This window comes from Plutella xylostella, chromosome 7 (genome assembly GCF_932276165.1).
Source record: "Plutella xylostella chromosome 7, ilPluXylo3.1, whole genome shotgun sequence".
NCBI classification, from domain to species: Eukaryota; Metazoa; Arthropoda; class Insecta; order Lepidoptera; family Plutellidae; genus Plutella; species Plutella xylostella.
Window position 1 is genome coordinate 8,862,570 of NC_063987.1, and position 21,767 is coordinate 8,884,336.

At 42.0% G+C, this 21,767-nt stretch overlaps 3 protein-coding genes and 1 long non-coding RNA gene across 5 annotated transcripts in view; 2 read left to right on the plus strand and 2 right to left on the minus strand.

The window, feature by feature from the left end:
* The first annotated feature begins 169 nt into the window (after positions 1–169).
* Positions 170–2,025, plus strand: LOC125488584 (probable 39S ribosomal protein L45, mitochondrial). The gene is made up of 3 exons (XM_048622071.1): positions 170–329; positions 415–1,047; positions 1,197–2,025. The coding sequence occupies exons 1-3, from the start codon at positions 306–308 to the stop codon at positions 1,482–1,484; spliced, it is 945 nt and encodes a 314-aa protein (XP_048478028.1). The 5' UTR covers positions 170–305; the 3' UTR covers positions 1,485–2,025.
* Positions 2,026–6,318: 4,293 nt separating this feature from the next.
* LOC125488736 lies at positions 6,319–6,811 on the minus strand. Its single transcript, XR_007266452.1, has 2 exons — positions 6,713–6,811; positions 6,319–6,395 (listed from the first exon to the last, which is right to left on the minus strand). It is a non-coding gene; the product is annotated as an uncharacterized LOC125488736 (long non-coding RNA).
* Positions 6,812–9,322: 2,511 nt separating this feature from the next.
* Positions 9,323–10,678, plus strand: LOC105386372 (probable 39S ribosomal protein L45, mitochondrial). Its single transcript, XM_011556906.3, has 3 exons — positions 9,323–9,482; positions 9,568–10,200; positions 10,350–10,678. The coding sequence occupies exons 1-3, from the start codon at positions 9,459–9,461 to the stop codon at positions 10,635–10,637; spliced, it is 945 nt and encodes a 314-aa protein (XP_011555208.1). The 5' UTR covers positions 9,323–9,458; the 3' UTR covers positions 10,638–10,678.
* A 242-nt stretch (positions 10,679–10,920) lies between these two features.
* Positions 10,921–21,767, minus strand: part of LOC105386373 (regulator of G-protein signaling loco) — an 81,824-nt gene continuing 70,977 nt past the window's right edge. The window contains exons 7-15 of one of the 2 annotated variants that reach the window (XM_048622067.1): positions 20,888–21,068; positions 19,883–20,032; positions 19,261–19,395; positions 17,729–17,914; positions 16,570–16,703; positions 14,199–14,304; positions 13,313–13,468; positions 12,548–12,665; positions 10,921–11,900 (exon numbers count right to left, since the gene is read on the minus strand). In XM_048622067.1, coding sequence (XP_048478024.1) covers positions 11,776–11,900; positions 12,548–12,665; positions 13,313–13,468; positions 14,199–14,304; positions 16,570–16,703; positions 17,729–17,914; positions 19,261–19,395; positions 19,883–20,032; positions 20,888–21,068 — 1,291 coding nt within the window. In that variant the 3' untranslated portion in view covers positions 10,921–11,775. Of the gene's footprint in view, positions 11,901–12,547; positions 12,790–13,312; positions 13,469–14,198; positions 14,305–16,569; positions 16,704–17,728; positions 17,915–19,260; positions 19,396–19,882; positions 20,033–20,887; positions 21,069–21,767 lie in introns of those variants that run through there. The other variant, XM_048622068.1, reaches the window with a different exon arrangement.

Sequence of the window (21,767 nt, forward strand, 5' to 3'; positions counted from 1 at the left end):
CGCGTCGTGTGTATTCTATCCAAGCGCTTTTGCATTGCTGTGCAGCAAGGAACATAATACTTTTCTAACGACTCTGCAGTGTGCATTCTGTTAATAATAACAATATTATTCTGAACTCAAAATAATTAATACCAAATATATTTTTTGTCTGTGGTTCTTATTATTAAAAACAAAACAAATGTCATAAAATAAAAGATAGGTTATGTTCTTGAATTTATTAAATTTTTCCTAAATAAACATACAAAAAAATACTCGTTTATATCCAATGTTCTTCGACTTACATTGTCTTTAAACCATAACCGAACATGGCCAATAGTGTCTTGACAAAGGTTTGTAAAGTTCACTTTAATAATCATCGTAGCTAACTTTTGTATACTTTTGCTTGAAACTGAATTTAATTTTATCTTCCCACAGTTTGCCTCCCTAAGGCTAGTACCTGCCTTATCATTAACCTTACCATGCCGCACAACTACAAGTAAGCACTGGAACCCTAAGTTTAAAAAGGAACGCAAAAATAAGTTTATGAAATTCGAAATACCTGATTACAATGAAGACAACAGCACTGTTCCACCTGAAAAGATCCGTCAGAAGATGAAGGAGCGCGGGTTCTTGCCTCCGCGGCCGTGGGCGGAGCGCCCATTCTCCATCTCCGCTACCGGCGGGACATTTGAACCTTATGTGCCCCCAGAGGGTGATGGCAAAGCGTCACTAGCATCAACCACTCGAGCCAAACAGACTGTGCAGCTATTGGAGAAAAAGTCCAAGTCAATGATGGCCGTACGCAAAATAAAATCATTTGATGAGGATTTCGACACAAAAGAGTTTGCTCTTGCGGCACAGCAGATCTACATCAAAGCTCATGAAAGTTTAGCAAACAACGACAAGAGAGAGTTGCGTTTGCACGTCACTGAGAAGGCATATCCGGAGTTTCGTCATAACTCGTATGGTAAAACCATACACTGGAAGTTCCTAGACTCGCTGGAGCCCCCAAGGGTTGTGCATGCTCGCTGCACAGATGTCATCAGCAAGGAGAATATTTATGGACAGGTAAATTGTAAACCTGCTTAGTAATAATGTTATGAAATTCTAGCCTATAAAATAAATAATTACAGCTGCTTGACAATAATTTTTAATACTTTCCATTTAAATTACTGGTTATTCTCTCTATCTTATAAAACCTCTTATTAAATCTTCAGGTGACAGTGCGGTTCCACACCAGGCAGCAACTAGCGGTGTACGACCGCTTTGGACGCCTTCTGCACGGCAGCGAAATCCTAGCCAAAGATGTCCTCGAATATGTAGTCTTTGAGAAACACCTGTCCAACATCTATGGAGTATGGAGAATCCATGATAAGATCATACCGGATTGGACGCCTCCTAGAGACCCTAGCCGCTTGACCAGGGTGCAACCTGAGGAGCCAACGGATGTGGGCCTGATAGCAGATAAAGAAGTAAAGGCGGAAGTGCCAGCTAAGGCAGAATAAGTTATTAGAGGAATAGTGTTGTTGTAGATAGTTATAAAAGAATGGCTTTTATTGAAATCCACTGTATTTTCCACATTTGGTCTAGGAATGATTCAATCCTATTATTCCTATTGTCATGCCTACAGTCACCAATAAAAAAAAATAATGGCCTACAAGGATTAAAAATTTGGCTAGGAAATAAAAGTCTAGTCTATTGCCATGCCTACTAGGGGAGCTATTTTTTTATGTCCTAATTATTATAGGTAGGATTAAAAACTTGCATGGAAAATAATACAAATTCATAATTTTAATTATAATTTTATTACTTTTTACAGTGTACTCAAAGGAGTTATATTTTCTAGAACAAGTCAAACATCACTCATTTTCATACAAATAAGATCTATATTTTGTAATAAATTATTAATTTGCTAACCAACATTTCCACTTACAATTAATAGATTCTGGTGTATTAGTGGTTGTGAAAGAAGGTACTTAGATTGTATGTGTAGTAGTAAAGCTCAAAATTGGGTTAATTAAATATACATAGATGGCCATGATTTTATACAATGAATTTGAAATTTCCCTTAAGTAAGTATATTAAATTAATTAAACCCCAAGTGCCACTAGCTACAACCCCATTGTACCCAAAAAGTGCACTCTTATATCTATTGGAAGGCACCAAGCTCTCACAATCTACACTCGCGAGCAACCAAATCGACTCAAGCCTTGACGGCGCAAACATACATTAATACAAGTAAAATTATGAATAGAAATAATAAAAATGATATGTCATTTAAAAGCTTAAGATGTCAGCTTTAATTTGATATCATTATTATTGAAATCCATTCATCATTTTTGAAATAAATGATGTCTGAACGCAATTGTAGGAAAAACGGGAATTTAGGAAAAAAGGGTATGGGTATCGTATTATACAAATTAAACAAAAAATGTTAAGATAAAAATTTATTTATTTAAATCAATACTTTGTATTGCCCCCTCTTGCCCTAATTACAGCCTGCAGCCTGTTTCTCATAGACCTTATCAACTTTTTGACAGTTTCCTGAGGAATGCCGTCCCACTCCTCTAATAAAGCTGTCTTCAGCTCGTCCACGCTTGCAGGGACTGGATTCCTGGCCCGAACTCTTCTTTTGAGCTCGTCCCATAAGTGTTCGATGGGATTCAGGTCAGGACTGAGCGCAGGCCAGTCCATCGTGCGCAATTCCTTCTCTCTCAGAAACTGCCGACTGACTCGTGCCGTGTGGCAGCGGGCATTGTCGTGCATTAGCACGAAGTCTTCACCGACAAATTCTGCATAGGGCACAACATGACCGAGTAGAATGTCGGTGATGTACCGATCAGCTGTTAACCCGCCTCCTCGGCCGCCTCCAGGCACGAAAACAAGTGCGGTTTTTCCCTCTAGAGAAATACCAGCCCACATCATGCAGGAACCGCCGCCATATGCTACTGTTTCAGCGAAACAACATTGGGCAAATCGTTCCCCCGGACGCCGGTAGACCCGGCCTCTCCTGTCACTGCCATGCAGACACACTCTGCACTCATCAGTAAACAGGACCGACCGCCATTGCGCAATGCTCCAATCGAGATGCTCTCGAGCAAACTGAAGACGCGCTTGTCGGTGGCCTGCAGTCAATTTGGGGCCTGATGCAGGTCTTTTTGGTGTCAAGTTGGCTTCCTTCAAGCGTCTTCTCACTGTCCACTCGCTGACAGCCACTTGTCGTACACGTCTCAGTTCTTGCTGCACATCAACGCCCGTAAGTACTCACAATGGCCACCACCTCGTGGTCGGGGATGGCGGTGCGCGCGGCCAGCTCCCGCAGCTCGGGGATCAGCTCCTTCGGCGGCTTCTCGTCCGCTAGTTCGTCGAGCAAGGCTTGGGTCAGCTCGCGACGGGCCTCCTGTAGTTGGAATAAAGGGGGTAGGAGTTAGTGAGTGTGGGAGTTGGCTGTTTCAAAAGATCTGAATAAGAATAGATAAACTAATTTAAGAAAGTCGAAAGTCAGACACAAATTTGTTGACACACAAGCATTCGTTTTGCTTGGGAGGAAAATTTAAAAACAGCTATGGTATTTTCCCATAAAACAAAAAGTTGGATTTTATCATTATCATTCGAAAAGTTTCCGTATCTTCTAGGGTCTTGCGAACACGCTTATGTGTATCCTCAAAAATAATATAGAAACATCTACAGCTAATGCAATAGAATCAGATTGCCAGATCGTCACGGGCGCGCGCGCGTGAGACGAGCTATGCGGAGAGACGGAAAGACTCCGTCCGCTCCGCTACTCGACTCACTTGCAACTCACCTCGGACTCGTCATCAGGTATCATCATGTTCTATTGTGTCTACATTCATAAATTGATTTTGTGACGAGACTTATGCTGCACAGGCAGAACATTTTATTTATTTATTGTAGTTCAAGCTCTTGCCATAAGACTTAAGTGGTGGCGGGGATCTTAGTAAGGCCGTCACGGTCTTTCATCTATCTATTGTGGAGATAAAATGTTCCGCATTCCCTCTAAGGTGGGCCCTTATGCGTAAATTTCTGGCGTGACCCTAGCTCATAGAAAGCTAGCCGTCACGGTCTTATTACTAACACTTGATAACTATGTAGTAATAATGCAATACAGTCTTTTTCTACCCTCCAAGTCTGTATGGACTATCCACCTAATGGCCTGTATTTACGACACCTGAGCATGTCATCAGCTGTACCCACCTGCGAGGCCTGCGCGCGGTGCAGCTTGACCAGCTCGCCGAGCCCGCGCGAGCCGAACGCCGCCGCCAGCGCCTCCTCGCTGCGCCGGTTCAGCGGCAGGAAGTCCAGCAGTCTGCGGAATAGAGACACAGTACGGGTTATAAAGGGAACCACCCAAAGGAAGGCAGCTAGCTAGAGATGCGTGTTAACGGGAGCTATAGAGGGTTTGTGAGGGAGATGAGAGTTTAAATTCCTTCCGTGTACATACTATGGACTTTTTGTAAACCATTATGACTTAATGACTTTGCTCTCGGCTGAGTGATATTAAACTAAATGTGTAAACCCACCACCCAGCAGTGAGCCAGCGTGGTGGGAAATGCTAAGTAATGTAGTTTTTACAATCAGAGGGAGCCAAGGAGTGTGAAATGCTTTTGAAGGCAGTTCATAATTAAGGGAATTGATGAGAATGGCAAAAAATAGTTTATTTTATATCTGTGTAAATGTAGCAACATTTATGACCCCTGTACCAAGAAGCGAGGGGCCAGTACATGTCGCGTTGATCTGCCCACAGTCGCGTTAGCTTAACTTAGATACTTAGTTAACCTAATATTCAGCAACTGTGGGATAGTCTTAGGATTTCAGATGGGTCACTATATAATTATATGTAAAGATATGTTTATGTTAATTGACAACCGCTCGCCTATTGAGTGTAATGTTAAATTCATTGCGAAATAGTTGCTATTATTAGACTGTATAGATTCCTACGATATTATGAATGTGAAAGTTAAAGATGGACAATTATTGCTCTTTCACATTATGGTAAGGCATGTAGTAAGCAAATAACATAATTTTTAAACTCGCAATTCCCACTGCCAAGTCTGTTAAAACTAAAATTATACAAGCAAGTTAAAATAATTTGGAAAAGACCTCACCTGCCCTCAATCTGCCCCCGCTTCAGCGCGGTGACCAGCGACGCGTAGTTTTTTACACAAAATAAATACCAATGTTTCCTAAAATATATGGTATAAAGGTGGAACAGGGACCATACACTTAAATTCACATAGAGTAGATAGTGAAGGTGTCAAGTTATTATTAATTAATTTCTCTGTTGTGTGACTCAGTGATACAATGACTCCATTCTATCTCCAAACAATAAGCCATTGCTGGTGTATGCTTTGTGAAACTACTTTTTACTGTCCATTTTGTTTCTCACAAGTTGGGTTAGACATGAATGGTTAAGTTACAACGAAATAAAATTGTGAATCGGTAATAAATCTGAGGTGCATGAAAGAGGCATCCTTAAGTGATGTATAAACTGTACCTCATCCACTTGGCTCACCCTGGCACAGACAGCCACTGATGGTAATTGTCTGTTGTGACAAACGCTACAGTGCCACAAACTTATCTGTTCCGGTGAGAGCTCATGTAAATGTCTAATATTTATTAATTCTTTAAGATGTAAGTTTACCCGTAATGGTAATTTAACCTTGCGCTTTTAATAAACCCATCTAATCTATATCAATATATAATTTATTAGTAAATAATGAGATATGAACCAATTTAATTTAACTGTCACCGGAACAGATAAGTTTTTTGCACTGTACTATAGTTCTACTGTTATTAAGACAACTACCAACTGTGAATATATCAATACATTAATTGAAGTTGAACTTTTATAAATAAGCACTCCTTGGGAAAGGTCAAGTCCAGCAGTAGACTATTTGTTGTTAAGTTAATGATATAGCAAAAGATACAAAGGTGTAGGGCAGTAATGGTGCATCCTCTGTGATGTCTATTTAAAATATAATGTAGGATATTCATTTATTAGGTGCTTTTAATTGGATAGGTACACATGCTGTGTGGCTTGGATTCCAGGAAAACATTAACATTTCCATGAATACAAATTACCACAACAGGAAAGTCAGTATTGTGGAAATTTAAGGTTAGTTAGTGACAGATAAATTTCATAAATATGAGAAACATCAAGTTCCTGGTTGTACCAATAGTCCAATGACATCAAAGTGAAGCAATTGGATCATAAATTAGAAAGTGATCACGGAAGCTACAACCTTGAACTTGCTTCGTGACGAACAGAAATGTTGATAGTCGTATTATTGAATAAATATAACCAAAGAAATCACTTCACTCACCTCTTTTTCTGGTCTTGATCCGTTGACCCGATAATATTGGTTTTTCTACCTTCTGACTCATACAATATATTGCTGAAAAGAAATACACGTGGCAATTAGGACATAGGTGGAGACAAAACCATCAGTGAGGCAAAAAGGCGCCGTTAGAAGCAGGGTCATCGCCCCGCCACGAGGCCCGCCCTGGGCGACCCTTGCACCTCATGGCGACATTATAACCCTGCTCCACTTACTCTCAGAGACACTCGTCCGCCAAATAACACAAGACCTTCCCAGTCACTCCGGCGTAACCTTCCCGTGAGTCAGCGAATTATCGCCGATTTACCGATAGCAATTGCACAATAATGGACGCAGCTCTTACCACGTATAGTATTATATTCACTTATACTTACGTTATGACAGGTTATGTAGGAGCCTTTTACTCCTTTTGCTAGTTCGCTCGGACTGCGCCTGTTCAGAAAAGAAAGAAACGCTACGGCGAGCTCTATTCCCTAGAGCAGTGTTTTTCAACCTGTGGGTCGCGACCCCCTGGGGGGTCGCGAAGCTTCTGTAGGGGGGTCGCCAAAGGGCGAAAAAACTGGGAACTTTAGTAAAAAAACAACAAAGACCATTACATAGTATTAATTTATTAAGAAAGACTCTTACTTTAAAAATACTTTTACTTAAAAGTTTCTTAAATGCGAAGCGCTGAGCTTGTTTTTTATTAATTAAATTATCTCATCGTGGATCTGTTTTAGTACAATAGACCACATCCACACCGTAAGGCAGATTACACAGAAGACCGAAGAGTATAATCAACGTCTGTATCTAGCCTATGTGGACTATGAAAACGCCTTCAACTCCATCGAGACATGGGCAATTTTGGAAGCGTTGCAGAGATTTCAAATCGACTGGCGCTATATCGAGGAGTTGAGAAGTCATATGTATAAATGGCGAGTACATGTCACACCTCTCTGTTTCGCGGACGAAATCGTTATTATGGCAGAATCTCTGCAGGAACTCAGCCGGATGATGGAAGTGGCCTAAATGCTGCTTCCCAACGTGTAGGCTTCGGGGTATAAACTTGGACAAGACGAAAGTCATGTACAATGCTCACATCGAACCGGAGCCGGTGATCGTTGGTGAGACAACAATTCATTCGGAAATCTTTGCCAGCACATATTCTGACGACGGTAGGACTAGTCCACCGATTTAAAGTCGCTCAGCGTGATATGGTGAGAGCTATGCTTGGGGTTTCTCTGATGGATCGTATCAGAAATGAAGTTATCCGTCAGAGGACTAAGGTTACCGACATCGCTGACAAAATATGCAAGCTGTAGTGGTAATGTGCTGGTCATATCTGCCGAAGAACCGATAACCATTGGGTAAACGAGTTCTCGAGTATAGACCACGAATAGGCAAACGCAGCGTGGGAGGCCTTCCTGCCTGGATCAAAGACGACGACCATTTTGTCTTTTTATTTTCATTTCACCCTTGAAAACTTTTATTCAAGATATTTAAATGCTCAAAAAAGTCGGAAAGAAAAAGCTAATTTAAAAAAAGAAATTCCATGCGCAATGGCATTAATCGTACGTAACTATGTACATGGCCACACATATCCGATGTGTGTAATTATAAAATAATGTGTTTTTAAATCCGATAAGTATGCGTACTACTTGGAATCCTAATCATGGAGACCATAAATACGTCGTATGGAATGAATATTGTGAATACTGTAACAGTGTAACATACACATACATACATGATGTAAAACCGAAAGGGTCAAGGGGGTCGCGAAATATTTTTTTATTCCAGGGGGGTCGCGTTATGAAAAAGGTTGAAAAACACTGCCCTAGAGCGCTAGAAACGACGTGTATGGAGGCGCCGGATATCCGGCGACGCAGGTCACGATGGAAAATTTAAAATTGACCCGGGAAGATGTTTTTTACCAAAATTTATGCGTATGAAAACGATTAACAAATCACAAAACTATGAAACTATAATAAATATCACAATGGTATAGGAAATAACTGCACAAATAGGTAAAAAAAATAGTAAGAAAATATAATAAAAAAATGTAAATACAGTAAATTATTACAATCGCAGTTTAAAAATAAATGCGAATATTTTCAAAAAACTACACACTGAATTTTATGTAATTTTGATAACAATATTAAAAAATACAAATTGAAATAAAATCTATTTGACTAAAAAATGGCAGCAAAATGAATTGCCTACCATAGACATTTTTGAATATGTTTTTTAAACTCTAGCAAGGACACAGACTATCAGACTATAAATTAGGAATGAAGTGTTTATTCCAAGCATTCATAAAAAAAAGAAATTTTAAATGCTGCGTTTTATTTAGTTCGTGACTGAGGTCATAACACTAAGGGCCAGCTGAAAACCTGCGCTGTGGCCTCTCTGGCCACAGCACACGCTGAGCTGGTGCCTTTTGACAGCAACCTTGTTTGTTTGTATTCTGAGGTTTGTATTGTTTTCAGGTTTTTTTTTTCATATATATATTTTGTAGTATTCTTTTCTTTCTTTCTTTCTTCTTTCTTTTTTGTTTCTGTGTTTATTGTTCAATGTGTCAAATAAATGTTTCTTTTTTTCTTTCTTTCTATTTTTGTGTTGCAGTGGCGTAGGTGTCGGCGTTCGAGTCTAAGTAGAGTGTGAGGGGAATTAGAACACTGAATAGGCTTAGGCTAAGACTAAATAGAATAAATTGGCTTCTTCTTATAGTGCCTCTCCATCATTGGTGGTTGGCAGTAAGCTCTTTGCAGCGCTCTAACTATAAATAAATTGTCTGGGCTGTGTGAACGAGGAACTAAAGTGAGTGGGTCGACTGGGTCGCGTCGTGTGTATTCTATCCAAGCGCTTTTGCATTGCTGTGCAGCAAGGAACATAATACTTTTCTAACGACTCTGCAGTGTGCATTCTGTTAATAATAACAATATTATTCTGAACTCAAAATAATTAATACCAAATATATTTTTTGTCTGTGGTTCTTATTATTAAAAACAAAACAAATGTCATAAAATAAAAGATAGGTTATGTTCTTGAATTTATTAAATTTTTCCTAAATAAACATACAAAAAAATACTCGTTTATATCCAATGTTCTTCGACTTACATTGTCTTTAAACCATAACCGAACATGGCCAATAGTGTCTTGACAAAGGTTTGTAAAGTTCACTTTAATAATCATCGTAGCTAACTTTTGTATACTTTTGCTTGAAACTGAATTTAATTTTATCTTCCCACAGTTTGCCTCCCTAAGGCTAGTACCTGCCTTATCATTAACCTTACCATGCCGCACAACTACAAGTAAGCACTGGAACCCTAAGTTTAAAAAGGAACGCAAAAATAAGTTTATGAAATTCGAAATACCTGATTACAATGAAGACAACAGCACTGTTCCACCTGAAAAGATCCGTCAGAAGATGAAGGAGCGCGGGTTCTTGCCTCCGCGGCCGTGGGCGGAGCGCCCATTCTCCATCTCCGCTACCGGCGGGACATTTGAACCTTATGTGCCCCCAGAGGGTGATGGCAAAGCGTCACTAGCATCAACCACTCGAGCCAAACAGACTGTGCAGCTATTGGAGAAAAAGTCCAAGTCAATGATGGCCGTACGCAAAATAAAATCATTTGATGAGGATTTCGACACAAAAGAGTTTGCTCTTGCGGCACAGCAGATCTACATCAAAGCTCATGAAAGTTTAGCAAACAACGACAAGAGAGAGTTGCGTTTGCACGTCACTGAGAAGGCATATCCGGAGTTTCGTCATAACTCGTATGGTAAAACCATACACTGGAAGTTCCTAGACTCGCTGGAGCCCCCAAGGGTTGTGCATGCTCGCTGCACAGATGTCATCAGCAAAGAGAATATTTATGGACAGGTAAATTGTAAACCTGCTTAGTAATAATGTTATGAAATTCTAGCCTATAAAATAAATAATTACAGCTGCTTGACAATAATTTTTAATACTTTCCATTTAAATTACTGGTTATTCTCTCTATCTTATAAAACCTCTTATTAAATCTTCAGGTGACAGTGCGGTTCCACACCAGGCAGCAACTAGCGGTGTACGACCGCTTTGGACGCCTTCTGCACGGCAGCGAAATCCTAGCCAAAGATGTCCTCGAATATGTAGTCTTTGAGAAACACCTGTCCAACATCTATGGAGTATGGAGAATCCATGATAAGATCATACCGGATTGGACGCCTCCTAGAGACCCTAGCCGCTTGACCAGGGTGCAACCTGAGGAGCCAACGGATGTGGGCCTGATAGCAGATAAAGAAGTAAAGGCGGAAGTGCCAGCTAAGGCAGAATAAGTTATTAGAGGAATAAAGTGTTGTTGTAGATAGTTATAAAAGAATGGCTTTTATTGAAATCCACTGTATTTTCCACATTTGGTCTAGGAATGATTCAATCCTATTATTCCTATTGTCATGCCTACAGTCACCAATAAAAAAAAATAATGGCCTACAAGGATTAAAAATTTGGCTAGGAAATAAAAGTCTAGTCTATTGCCATGCCTACTAGGGGAGCTATTTTTTTATGTCCTAATTATTATAGGTAGGATTAAAAACTTGCATGGAAAATAATACAAATTCATAATTTTAATTATAATTTTATTACTTTTTACAGTGTACTCAAAGGAGTTATATTTTCTAGAACAAGTCAAACATCACTCATTTTCATACAAATAAGATCTATATTTTGTAATAAATTATTAATTTGCTAACCAACATTTCCACTTACAATTAATAGATTCTGGTGTATTAGTGGTTGTGAAAGAAGGTACTTAGATTGTATGTGTAGTAGTAAAGCTCAAAATTGGGTTAATTAAATATACATAGATGGCCATGATTTTATACAATGAATTTGAAATTTCCCTTAAGTAAGTATATTAAATTAATTAAACCCCAAGTGCCACTAGCTACAACCCCATTGTACCCAAAAAGTGCACTCTTATATCTATTGGAAGGCACCAAGCTCTCACAATCTATATTTTTTACAATTTAAAATGGCAAATGGACTGATTAGAATCGAGCATATTACAATAATTATATACAATTTTATTTATACTCGAGCTCTTTGTCTTACATGCAACTGTTTAGTTTGTGATGTGAATGTATAATACATTTTAAAATGTTTAGCTACAATTTTAAGACTAGCTTACAAACTTTCCAATAGTCCTACCCTGATGTTGCTTTCATTATATTCAATCATCGATATTAGTAATTTAGTCTTCAACAATATATCTACATACAACTGTAGGTACTTTACTCTCCAAAAACTGCTGAACAATCAGTCAATCAGAACAGAACAGTTCCATTATCCATTCTGTACAGGATCCCATTATTATTATTCGGAGCGTTCAACTCCTTATTCTATGTCTTCAGCCGGGACCATAGAGTCCGGTGTTCTGTTGCTCTGTATGCCACGAGTGGCCGGGCTAGTCTGTGGTCACACGATGGCGGGAGGTTGTACGGCGCGCGGTTTCGGCGGCAGCGGCGGCGGCGGCGCGCGCGGCTCGCCTTCCCTGTGTTGTAGGCGCATGCGCTGGGTCTCACGGAGGTTGTCGAGGAAATCTGGAAATACAACATTATTTTTATTAAAATTGAGTTTTGGCTTAGTACCTAAAGTAGCGCTGAAATAAAAGTAGCCTATTTTACTCAGGGATAAATTAAGGCCGTATTTACATAAATCTGCATTCATTCATTCATGTTAGCCACCTACTGCGAGCGGTAAAACGTGCGCAGACAGATGAGTAATGACAGTAAATGTAAAAGCCTAATCGTGGTCTCCACTTAAGCACACGTTTACTCCATCGGTTATCGGTTCTTCGACCGATGTGTCTGATTGGGCATGAACGCACAGCCCAAACGGCTCAAGCTACAATCATGAAACTTGGCACGTACTAGAAAGGATTTTCAGAAACTACACCCCTAAACGGGTAAAATAGGCGATGAAAGTTTTTAAGGCGAAGCGAAGCTCGCCGGATCAGCTAGTGAGTAATATGTAAATTCCTAAACGTGGTCTCCACTCCTGAAGGGCTAGTACGGGGCGCTATTAAGAAGTGACAAGAGTTTTACATCGCGGGCACTCACATCGCGCAGCCTCAAGAGCGAGCGCGACGGAGAACTTTTGTCATGTCTTAAATGCGCGCCGTGCTACCCCCCTTCAGAGCACGTTTACTCCCTTGGTTATCGGTTCTTCAACACAAAAACACACTAACCCGGTGGATGATGGTGCACGGGAGCGCCGGGCCGCAGCGCCGCCCGCACGCGCGCCCCGCCCGCGCCCGCGCCGAGCGTGGACGAACACTCGCTGCGGTTCACGCTGCTTGTTGAGCTCTGGAAGTGGAAGAGGAAATATGGAATGATATTTGGACTAACAGAACTTTGGGCTTAATGTGTTGAATGTTGAGGAGTAGTAGAATTTTGGATAATGGAGCGACGCATCGCTGCTTGTTGAGCTCTGGAAGTGGAAAATGAAATGTTGAATGGTTTTGGACTAGTAGAAAGCCGAGCGTCCACTGCCAGCTAAACTAAGTTAGTTCGCATAGTTAAGCCAGTTTTTCATAAATGTCCGTCCACCGCAAACTATGCACTATGTATGAAAGTCAACAACTACGCGAGCTAACTTAGTTTAGAGGGCAGTGGACGCTCGGCTGAACATTGGGCTTATGAATAAATCGCGCAGACGTCGAATATGAAGAACTCGTATTCCATATCAGTAATAATGTTTCAAATGGAATCGTGAAAATTATACAAAATGAAATAGATTAGGACCGTATTTTTGTGCATTATTGAGCTTGTTATTGGACGAGTAAAACTTTGTGTTTATCGACGTTTATGGAGTCATCACATTATAAATAATGTGATAAACTGGCGTTTAGGGCTGTCAATAACTCGTTTAAGCTGGTTCAAACATTTTTGTTAAACATTTGGCTAAATAAATGGTTTTACATTCTTATAAAATATTAGTCTTATAATCTTACCTGTGCATTAGTCTCATCATTCAGTCTGACAGCGAGTCCGTTGAGCGAGTCGACATCCAGCTCGCGCTCGGGCGACTGGTCGGCCGACTTCTCACACGACTGCTCGCACGACGGGTCGTCGGCTAGCAACACTTTTAAACGCGCGCCATCTAGCTCCTGTAAGGAAAGATTAGGGAGTGAAAATATTGTGAAATGTTATTCTGAAAGGGTCCTTAAGAAGTGGCCTTGGTTTTGTCTATAATGGAGACTGTATGATGTGAGTTTCGTTTTTTTGCGTGTGCGTAAGATTGTTTATCGTGTTGTACTGTGCGTTTTGTCTACCTTTCCTAAAGATGTAGTAGGAGTAATCAGTGCACTGCAGTGGCTTTATTAGTCATTTAAGTTCTTGCGGTGTGAGTAACAATAATAACTAAGTACATGGATCACCTCTCACAAAGCCATCCAACCCCAAACTAGATTAACCCCTAGTCTATACCCCCACTAGGATACCCTGTGTTGTGGGTACTATAGTTTAGGGCTACCGCACACGGGCCACCGCCCACATCGCCGCTACTGGTATATTTCCTAGAATTTTCGTACATTTTATACGGACTCGCCGCACACGGTTGTCGCCGGTGGCGCCACACGCTACAAATCGCTTCTCTACAAGCTTCTCGCGGCGTTTGTGGCTGTGCCCGGTGGCCCCATAAGACGGCGACACTTAGGACTGATTTTTCAATGGTCAGATAAGGACTATCTGAGGAATAATTCTGATGCTGTCGCGTCTGAATGTTTGTATTTGACAGCAACAAATTTATTCCTCAGATAACGTTTATCTGACCATTGAAAAATCAGCCCTTACACTTATGCTTATAGAAAAATGAAGTAATTCTAATAGAATGTGTACCTCCATGAGCGTATCAACGGGCACGCGGCTGCCGGCGCGGAACACGGCCACGTCGGCGCCGGGACAGTAGCGCTGCACCAGTGGCCTGAGGGCGTGCTTCAACTTGCTGCGGACAAGAGAAACAATATATTATTATTAAGTAATAGGCTTCGTAATATAAGATAATGGATAGGAGTGGCCAGCGTAGAACAGCTGATGCGCTTGCCGAAGAATAGAGAGGAGTATGCAGAGCTGACCGCCAACCTCCAGTAGAGGAGAGGCACTAAAAGTAGGAGAAAAAGAAGTAACAGTTAAATAAGTTGTCACGAAGATTTGGTGCCTCAGTTGGGGATATTGACTACCTACATTTACATAATTTAACTGCCTCTGTGGTCTAGTGGTAGAAGCTTCGCTTCACGACCCAGAGGTCCCGGGTTCGATTCCCGGGTGGGACCATCAATTTGTGTTTCTAAATTGTGGTTCTAAGTTTGGTTAGGACATAGAAGGCTGATCACCTGATGTCCGAAACAGTGAAACGATCCATGCTGTCGGATGGGCATGTAAAGCAGTCGGTCCTGCGCCTAGCTCTCTCCAGTCGTGTCGGTCAATCCGTCCCATTGGGCTATGAGAGTGATGGAACAGAGAGTGCTCCTGTGTACTGCGCACACACTTGGGCACTATAATCTACTCCTGCGTAGTTGGCTGATCTCAATTGAGATTGGCCGCCGTAGTCGAAATTCGGCTAGGAGGACATTATTATTACATAATTTATAGCATAGATGCTGCAAGTTATACATATAAATGGCTGAGAGAATTTTCAAAGACCAATAATCAAATTTTGCTTGATCGTTGGGAGTAAACGAGACTTGAGACCACACCCGACCTTCGATACCTAGACAGATAGCCGGTAGTGCTGTGGTACTCATTGATTTAAGCCTATGTTGAACAGAGCAGTGGAGAATTACGCCCTTCCTCATCAATCAAAACTGCATCTTGCTACGACTGCGATCGCCATTTTGGATGGCCGCCATTTTGTTTCTCTATCGAGACACTATACCATTTTTCAGAGCCAATGATATGTGGGACGTTTTGAGTTTGACAGTTCTAGAGATGTCCGAGAGTAAAATCCTATCGACTTGTACCTATCGATTTGTATATACTCCATAACTTAATATAAATATGAACTTATTCGTATTTTCGGAAAACACATAATAATTGCCGCTTTCAGCATATGCTACTACTGCTATTGCTCTCAGAATCTGATGTATCCTAAAAATGGTTCTCCATATAAAATTTGTTGGTCACTTGACTTAGAATTTCTTAAAGTCATATAGCAGAAGTTGTTCCGAACCTGTATAGTTAGTGTAGTGTCATTAAAATAAAGATATCTCGAATAGGAATATGTAAGGAAAAGTTATGTTTTTTTTCAAATAAAATACCTCTCTTGATAGTTAATTATTTCATTTAAGGGATAACGTTGACTTTTTGGACAACCTGTATAATACAATGTTATAAAAATTCTAATATTGTATAAATTTTAATCGATTTCAGAATGTCGACTTTGATGTGTCGCATCTCTAGTACGTTCCATTTTACCAAAGTGCGTACTCTAGAAATATATATTATCTGTGGTCATTGTCAATAAAATGACAGATTTTGCAATAGTATTCATGCGTTAAATGGAAAATTTTAAAGTGTCACCCATGTCTTTGAACCTGGAAAATGGTATAGTGGTAGACTTACCGCTCGGGGCGACACCGCACGGCGACACACCGCGGGGGCAGCTCGAGCCGCACGAGGCAGCGCCGCTCCACTGTGACCCTAGTAGTGACCCCTAGGGCTAACTAACAATAGCGGCGACATGAGAGTGTGTGGGTGCGTAGGTGCGATGTAATTGGTTAATGGCGGCTCACTGACTTACTTTGAGTGTGAATGTGTGTCGGGCTCATCGTAACAATGAAATCGACTTAGGTACTTAGGGTGCTTCCATTTTTAGATAGTGAGCTTGAAAAATTGAAGCACCCTAAGTAATTAGGGTGCTTCAATTTTTAGTTAGTGAGCTTCCTTCCGACATCTTTTCTACTTCCATGACTAGAGTAGTATAATCTTTTCTTCATCTGTAATGCCTAATATCACACTAGATCACTTACCGCTCAGGGCGGCACCGCACGGCCACACACCGCGGGGGCAGCTCGAGCCGCACGAGGCAGCGCCGCTCCACGGTTATCGCCACTTGGTGCTTGTTTCATGACAATAGGGCAGGTATATCACCGCTCCTTCTTCTGTCATGACTCATGCCTCATATCACACTAGCTTGTTTCATGACAATAGGGCAGGATAATCGCCTTTTCTTCTTCTGTAATGCCTAATATCACACTAGTAATACACTTACCGTTCGGGGCGGCACCGCACGGCGACGCAGCGCGGGGGCAGCTCGAGCCGCACGAGGCAGCGCCGCTCCACGGCCGCGGAGCGCCCGCCCAGCACTGTGGAGGGGGCTGAGGGGTCCACTACTCGGGATTCACCCTGTGGGGGAAGAGAAATGTGGCGTTAGAGTTTGGTATTTAAATAAATAAATATGTAGGGACATCTCACACACGGCCATCCGATCCCAAGCTAGGCAGAAACTGTGTTATGGGTGTCGGACAGCTGATATATCTACACAAATGCATAGATAGATAGATACTAAATATAAATATCAACACCCAAGACCCGAGTACAAATATCTGTCTTTAAACAAATATCTGCCCCAGCCGGGAATCGAACCCCGGACCTTCGGATCAGTAGTCAGGGTCACTAACCACTACGCCATTCGGTCGTCAATTTGGTATAACAAGGGAATAGTTGTTGACTTTTGACACACATCTGTCAAGAATTTAATATGGGGATGACATTACAATGTAACAGGTGTGTTAATGATCTAACAGACTATGGTGAAAGGTCTCAAACATCTGGTAGCACACCACACAAAGCAGAAATGTGGCGCCGAATGATTCCATAGGTAACAGTATTCATTAACTAGTTCTACGTCTTTCAAAGCGCCAATTTTACAAAAAATCGTCACTTTTTCATCTTTCTAGACCAGATATATGGTCGGTTTCCGAAATTTCAGCTTGCATTTCAGACACTCTAGCTACCATAGACACTTACAGTGACATGATCGGTGAGCAGCACATCATAGCAGCTGCAGGCCAGCTGGCGGCGCTGCAGCAGGCGCTCCACTAGGGTGCGCGACGGGCGTGGCGCCGCACACCCCCACTACTGATGTCGCGCCGTCGGGGAGGGGGCTACTGGACTGTGTGCTATGGCTTGCTAATGTAGGGCTATGATATTCTGTCCTATGGCTTCCTAATATCAATGCGATTTAGCTACATTTAGCACACTAAAGGAATCCGAAATATGGCGCAGCATTTGCTCCATAGGTAACTGTATTAAGCCAGTAAGCTCCATCATCTTTTATTGCGCTAATTTCGCGGAAAACTCTTCGTTTTTGCTTTCGATCAGGGGTACTTTCCGCCATTTTAGACACTCTAGCTACCATAGACACTTACAGTGACATGATCGGTGAGCAGCACATCATAGCAGCTGCAGGCCAGCTGGCGGCGCTGCAGCAGGCGCTCCACTAGGCGCGCGACGGGCGTGGCGCCGCACACCCCCACTACTGATGTTGCGCCGTCGGGTAAGACTACTCGGCAGAGGGCGCAGGGCGGGACGGTGGAGGTTGAGGATTTTACTACCTGGAATAGGGGGGGAGAATTTTGTTAGTTTACCTTTGTACCTACAAGTGACGAGTGCGGTCCTAATACCCTGATTACACCTATATAGTATAGTGGCAGAAACAGTATCCTTGGCCAAGCACTCGGTCAATTACTAACCGTTAATTGATCGAGGATCTACTCGGTAGGTGTAATCGGGGTTATAGGATCAATGGGTGCGTGAGAGTCAAAGATTAGCTCTCTAGCTAAGTATAGCTGTTAAAATCCATTAATCGATAAAACATTTAATTTATTTTCCAACATTAGATTAGTGGGAGTAGGAAGGAATTTTGAGAATTTTCAATAATTTGTGCGGTAGATAAGAGCGAAATATAATCAGTCAGTCCGCCATTTCATTTAGTTTTATTTTATTTATGGACGCTATAATGCAGGACGGCTCACGAACATTAACTAAAGCCATGATTAATCAGTATACTTTATGTTAATAATGTTTAACATAAATTAAGACCTAAATAGAAGTATAACGACTGAAATGTCTGTTGTAAAGCATAGTGGAACAAATCTTACCTAAGTACATGTCTACAAAAGTCTATTTCATATTACTAGGCCAGAACAATACACGACAAATGAAGTCATTACTCGATAATAAATCTAAAAATAGTCTTAACGAAGACAATGGCTTTCTAAACACTGAATAAACGTCTCTCCAACCGATCCTATAGTTCTAAACAATACGTGTAGTGGAAATTCACTTCATTGGGTCAATATTAGCTAGCACCGGCCTATCTAGTATAAACCTGTGTAGTTTATCTTTGTGCAATAGCTGTGCAATTTCCGCTCCGCTAAAAGTAAAACTGGATCTCAAATAGGAAAGTACCTAAGGATATTTTTAGATGTTTGCTTAGACATAATATGCCTCCTAATTATAAAACGAAGAGTAAATATAGTTCTGGTTTAGAACCGGTTTTACTCTAGAAAATTCATATATAACAGTAGTTTAAAGTCTACCAAACCATGTGTACTGTGTAGCCTAAATGCGTTTTATAATAAGGGGTATGAAGTACATTTCTTATTGTTGTAGATGATGACAGGCTTTTATTAGCAACTATAGGGATTAGCGCTTGTACAAAACATAAACCTAATAACTGATTTTGATCAGAATCGGCATGCATTTTTAAAACAAGTTGTTCTTTGCCGTTCAACAAAAAGCTGTTTTGTTAGCTCAAAAATAATTTTGCAAAGCAAGATTCCCAGGCTATAACACTCACTCTTTGGCCTCTATCTCTATTTATTAAACGATTTAGTCACTCTCTGAGAATCATTTTTGGTAGCCCTATTCTGGATCTGTGTATTGTAAATATACTCACATCAGTGGGCGGCTCCTCCCCCCGCGCCTCGGCCCCCGCGGCGCGGTCCTTCGAGCCGGCCCGCAGGCGCCACGGCAGCAGGTTCACGCCTCCGCTGCGACGACGCTCGGAGGCGTTGCTGGCAGATTTCTTCAGCTGGGGATGAATGAGGTAATAGGGTTAATGGGGAGAAAAAGTAAAAGCTAATTACAGATGGCGACTGTGCGCGATTCCCCAGTTAATTGGTTGGTTCAGTCGCCATTTTTTCTACCCAATAATGCAATTGGTCAGAACCTGAAAGGCACACTCGATTGTGCTGTCAAAGTTTCACTTGGTTTTCTTCCCTATTGGAATGTATGGTACGTTTGTTTCGGCAAAGAATTAAGGACTTAGGTCTTATGTAAATCGGCGGAGCGCAGGGAGCGGGGAGCTGTCGAACTGCATCACTAGCCGAGTGTATAGTGGCCGGATGAATCAACTACTTACATAGGTACCATATAGTAGATGTATTAGCAGTCTCCGGCAACTCATAACACAGCAGAAACGAATGAAGGAAGGAAGATAAACCCTCAGAAGCATTGTTAGTATGTGAGGGGGGTCAGGTTTCTCTGCACCTGACCGTACATGAATGAATATTTCATACCTTAGTAGGCGTATTATTAGCCGTCTCCTGAGGGGCATACGGCAATGGTAAGCCTCGTAATTCTGCGCGTGCGCATTCGGCGTGCACAGCGGAGCGCAGGAAGCGCGGGTAGCTGTCGAACTTCATCACGTTGAAGATCTGCTTCTGCGCCTGCGGGGGGAGAAGGGGGGTTAGTCAAGGTGGAATAGGTGAATGAAAATGCAGGTCATAAGAAAGAAAGGCGCGCCCAGATCTGCCGCGCTTAATAATCCCAGTGGAGGCAGATACTGTGAGTCTTATGTCCCCTGCTTCGCAGGTTCGTTATCGACGTAGATAAACGTACTATATCGCAATTCGACATAAATAGAGCGCTGTGATTGGAGAAACGCGCTTTAGACAAGTTTATGGACGAAGATAAACGTGACTATACCTATCGCGATTCGCCATAAATTTGGCGCTGTGATTAGAGGCCCTATGACTCCTGCTGCCATAAATACAGAGCTGTGATTGGAGGAACGCGCTTTAGACGAGTTTATAGACGTAATAACAAACCCATGCCGCAGGGATAAGAAGACAGACGCTACTCACAGGTAGAGACAACTCCGGCTCAGCCACATCCCTGGGCGCGGCGGCCGCCCTAGCCTGGGCGTCCACGTTGACGGCCTCGGGTGCGCCGCCCGCCAGGTGCCGCGCCCAGATCTGCTGCGCGAGGCGACACGGTACAGGCAGATACTGCGAGTCCTATGTCCTCTGTTGCCACTAGACAGGTTCTTTATCGACGACACTATATCACGATTCGCCATAAATACAGACGAGCGCCAAACCAATGCCGATGGAGGAAGATACTGAAAGCCCTATGTCGCCTGCTTCACGGGTTCGTTATTGACGTAGATAAACTCACTATACCTATCGCGATTCGCCATAAATACGACGCTGTGATTGGAGGAACACGCTTTAGACGAGTTTATCGACGTCGAAAACAGACCCGTGCCGCGACCGCTGACCAGAGATAAGACAGTGACTCACAGGCAGGAACAAATCAGGCTCAGCCTCATCTCTCGGAGTAGCGGCCGCCCTAGCCTGGGCGTCCACGTTGACGGGCTCGGGCGCGCCGCCCGCCAGGTGCCGCGCCCAGATCTGCTGCGCGAGGCGGGCGCGCGCCGCGGCGTCCCCGCACTGGCGGTACTGCTCGCATGAGAACCAGAATCTGGGGGTGGTGGGAATGGGGGTTAGGTACTGTGATATGGAACTTGAGAAATGGAACAAGGTATATTTATACCTATTAATTCTAGTTGTCCTAAAAAGGGTTGGGAGACTCCTTATGTGAAGCAAGGTATAGATATAAATTAGTAAGAAAACCACCGAATAGGTACTAGAATGTATAGTTAAGTATGTTATGGCGGCGCCGTAATTTTCAGCCGCAGGCGTTTCGGTATTGTGTTAAAATTCATCGCAAAATTTACACTATACCTATACATAATTATTTATTTATTTAATTATGCTTTATGTCATGCTCATGCGAGAGAAAGAAAGCTTGTAAATACCTAGATGCAGATTTCGTAAATAAACAAGATGAGTTTGAGATTTTGAACCTATTTAGTATGTGTAACTGAAGAATGTTGTATCGATAAATCATTTAGCGCCAAGATAGCCAGACAGGCAGACACCTCGTCAATTACTTGTTCAAGTGTTATTAGTATCTAGTTTGAGGGGGTTCGTGGCATGAGACGCGATAAAACGCTGATAAACCATTAAAATCTGCTCAGATAATCTCTTGAGGAGCAGATTTCTATCCTACTTACCTGTTACATAGGCATTTACATAGAAACTGCGCACAATTACATTAAAATATATGTCCGGTAAAAACTGGGGTAGTATGCACCAATTTCAGTCATATTTTTTATGT

What these genes read in the sequence shown, in the direction of transcription:
- LOC125488584 (XM_048622071.1), top strand. Translation starts at nt 306, where the DNA reads ATGGCCAATAGTGTCTTGACAAAG. An exon ending in CCAATAGTGTCTTGACAAAG is followed by an intron (nt 330 to 414) that starts GTTTGTAAAGTT and finishes ATCTTCCCACAG; the next exon opens with TTTGCCTCCCTAAGGCTAGT. An exon ending in AGGAGAATATTTATGGACAG is followed by an intron (nt 1,048 to 1,196) that starts GTAAATTGTAAA and finishes TTAAATCTTCAG; the next exon opens with GTGACAGTGCGGTTCCACAC.
- LOC105386372 (XM_011556906.3), top strand. Translation starts at nt 9,459, where the DNA reads ATGGCCAATAGTGTCTTGACAAAG. An exon ending in CCAATAGTGTCTTGACAAAG is followed by an intron (nt 9,483 to 9,567) that starts GTTTGTAAAGTT and finishes ATCTTCCCACAG; the next exon opens with TTTGCCTCCCTAAGGCTAGT. An exon ending in AAGAGAATATTTATGGACAG is followed by an intron (nt 10,201 to 10,349) that starts GTAAATTGTAAA and finishes TTAAATCTTCAG; the next exon opens with GTGACAGTGCGGTTCCACAC.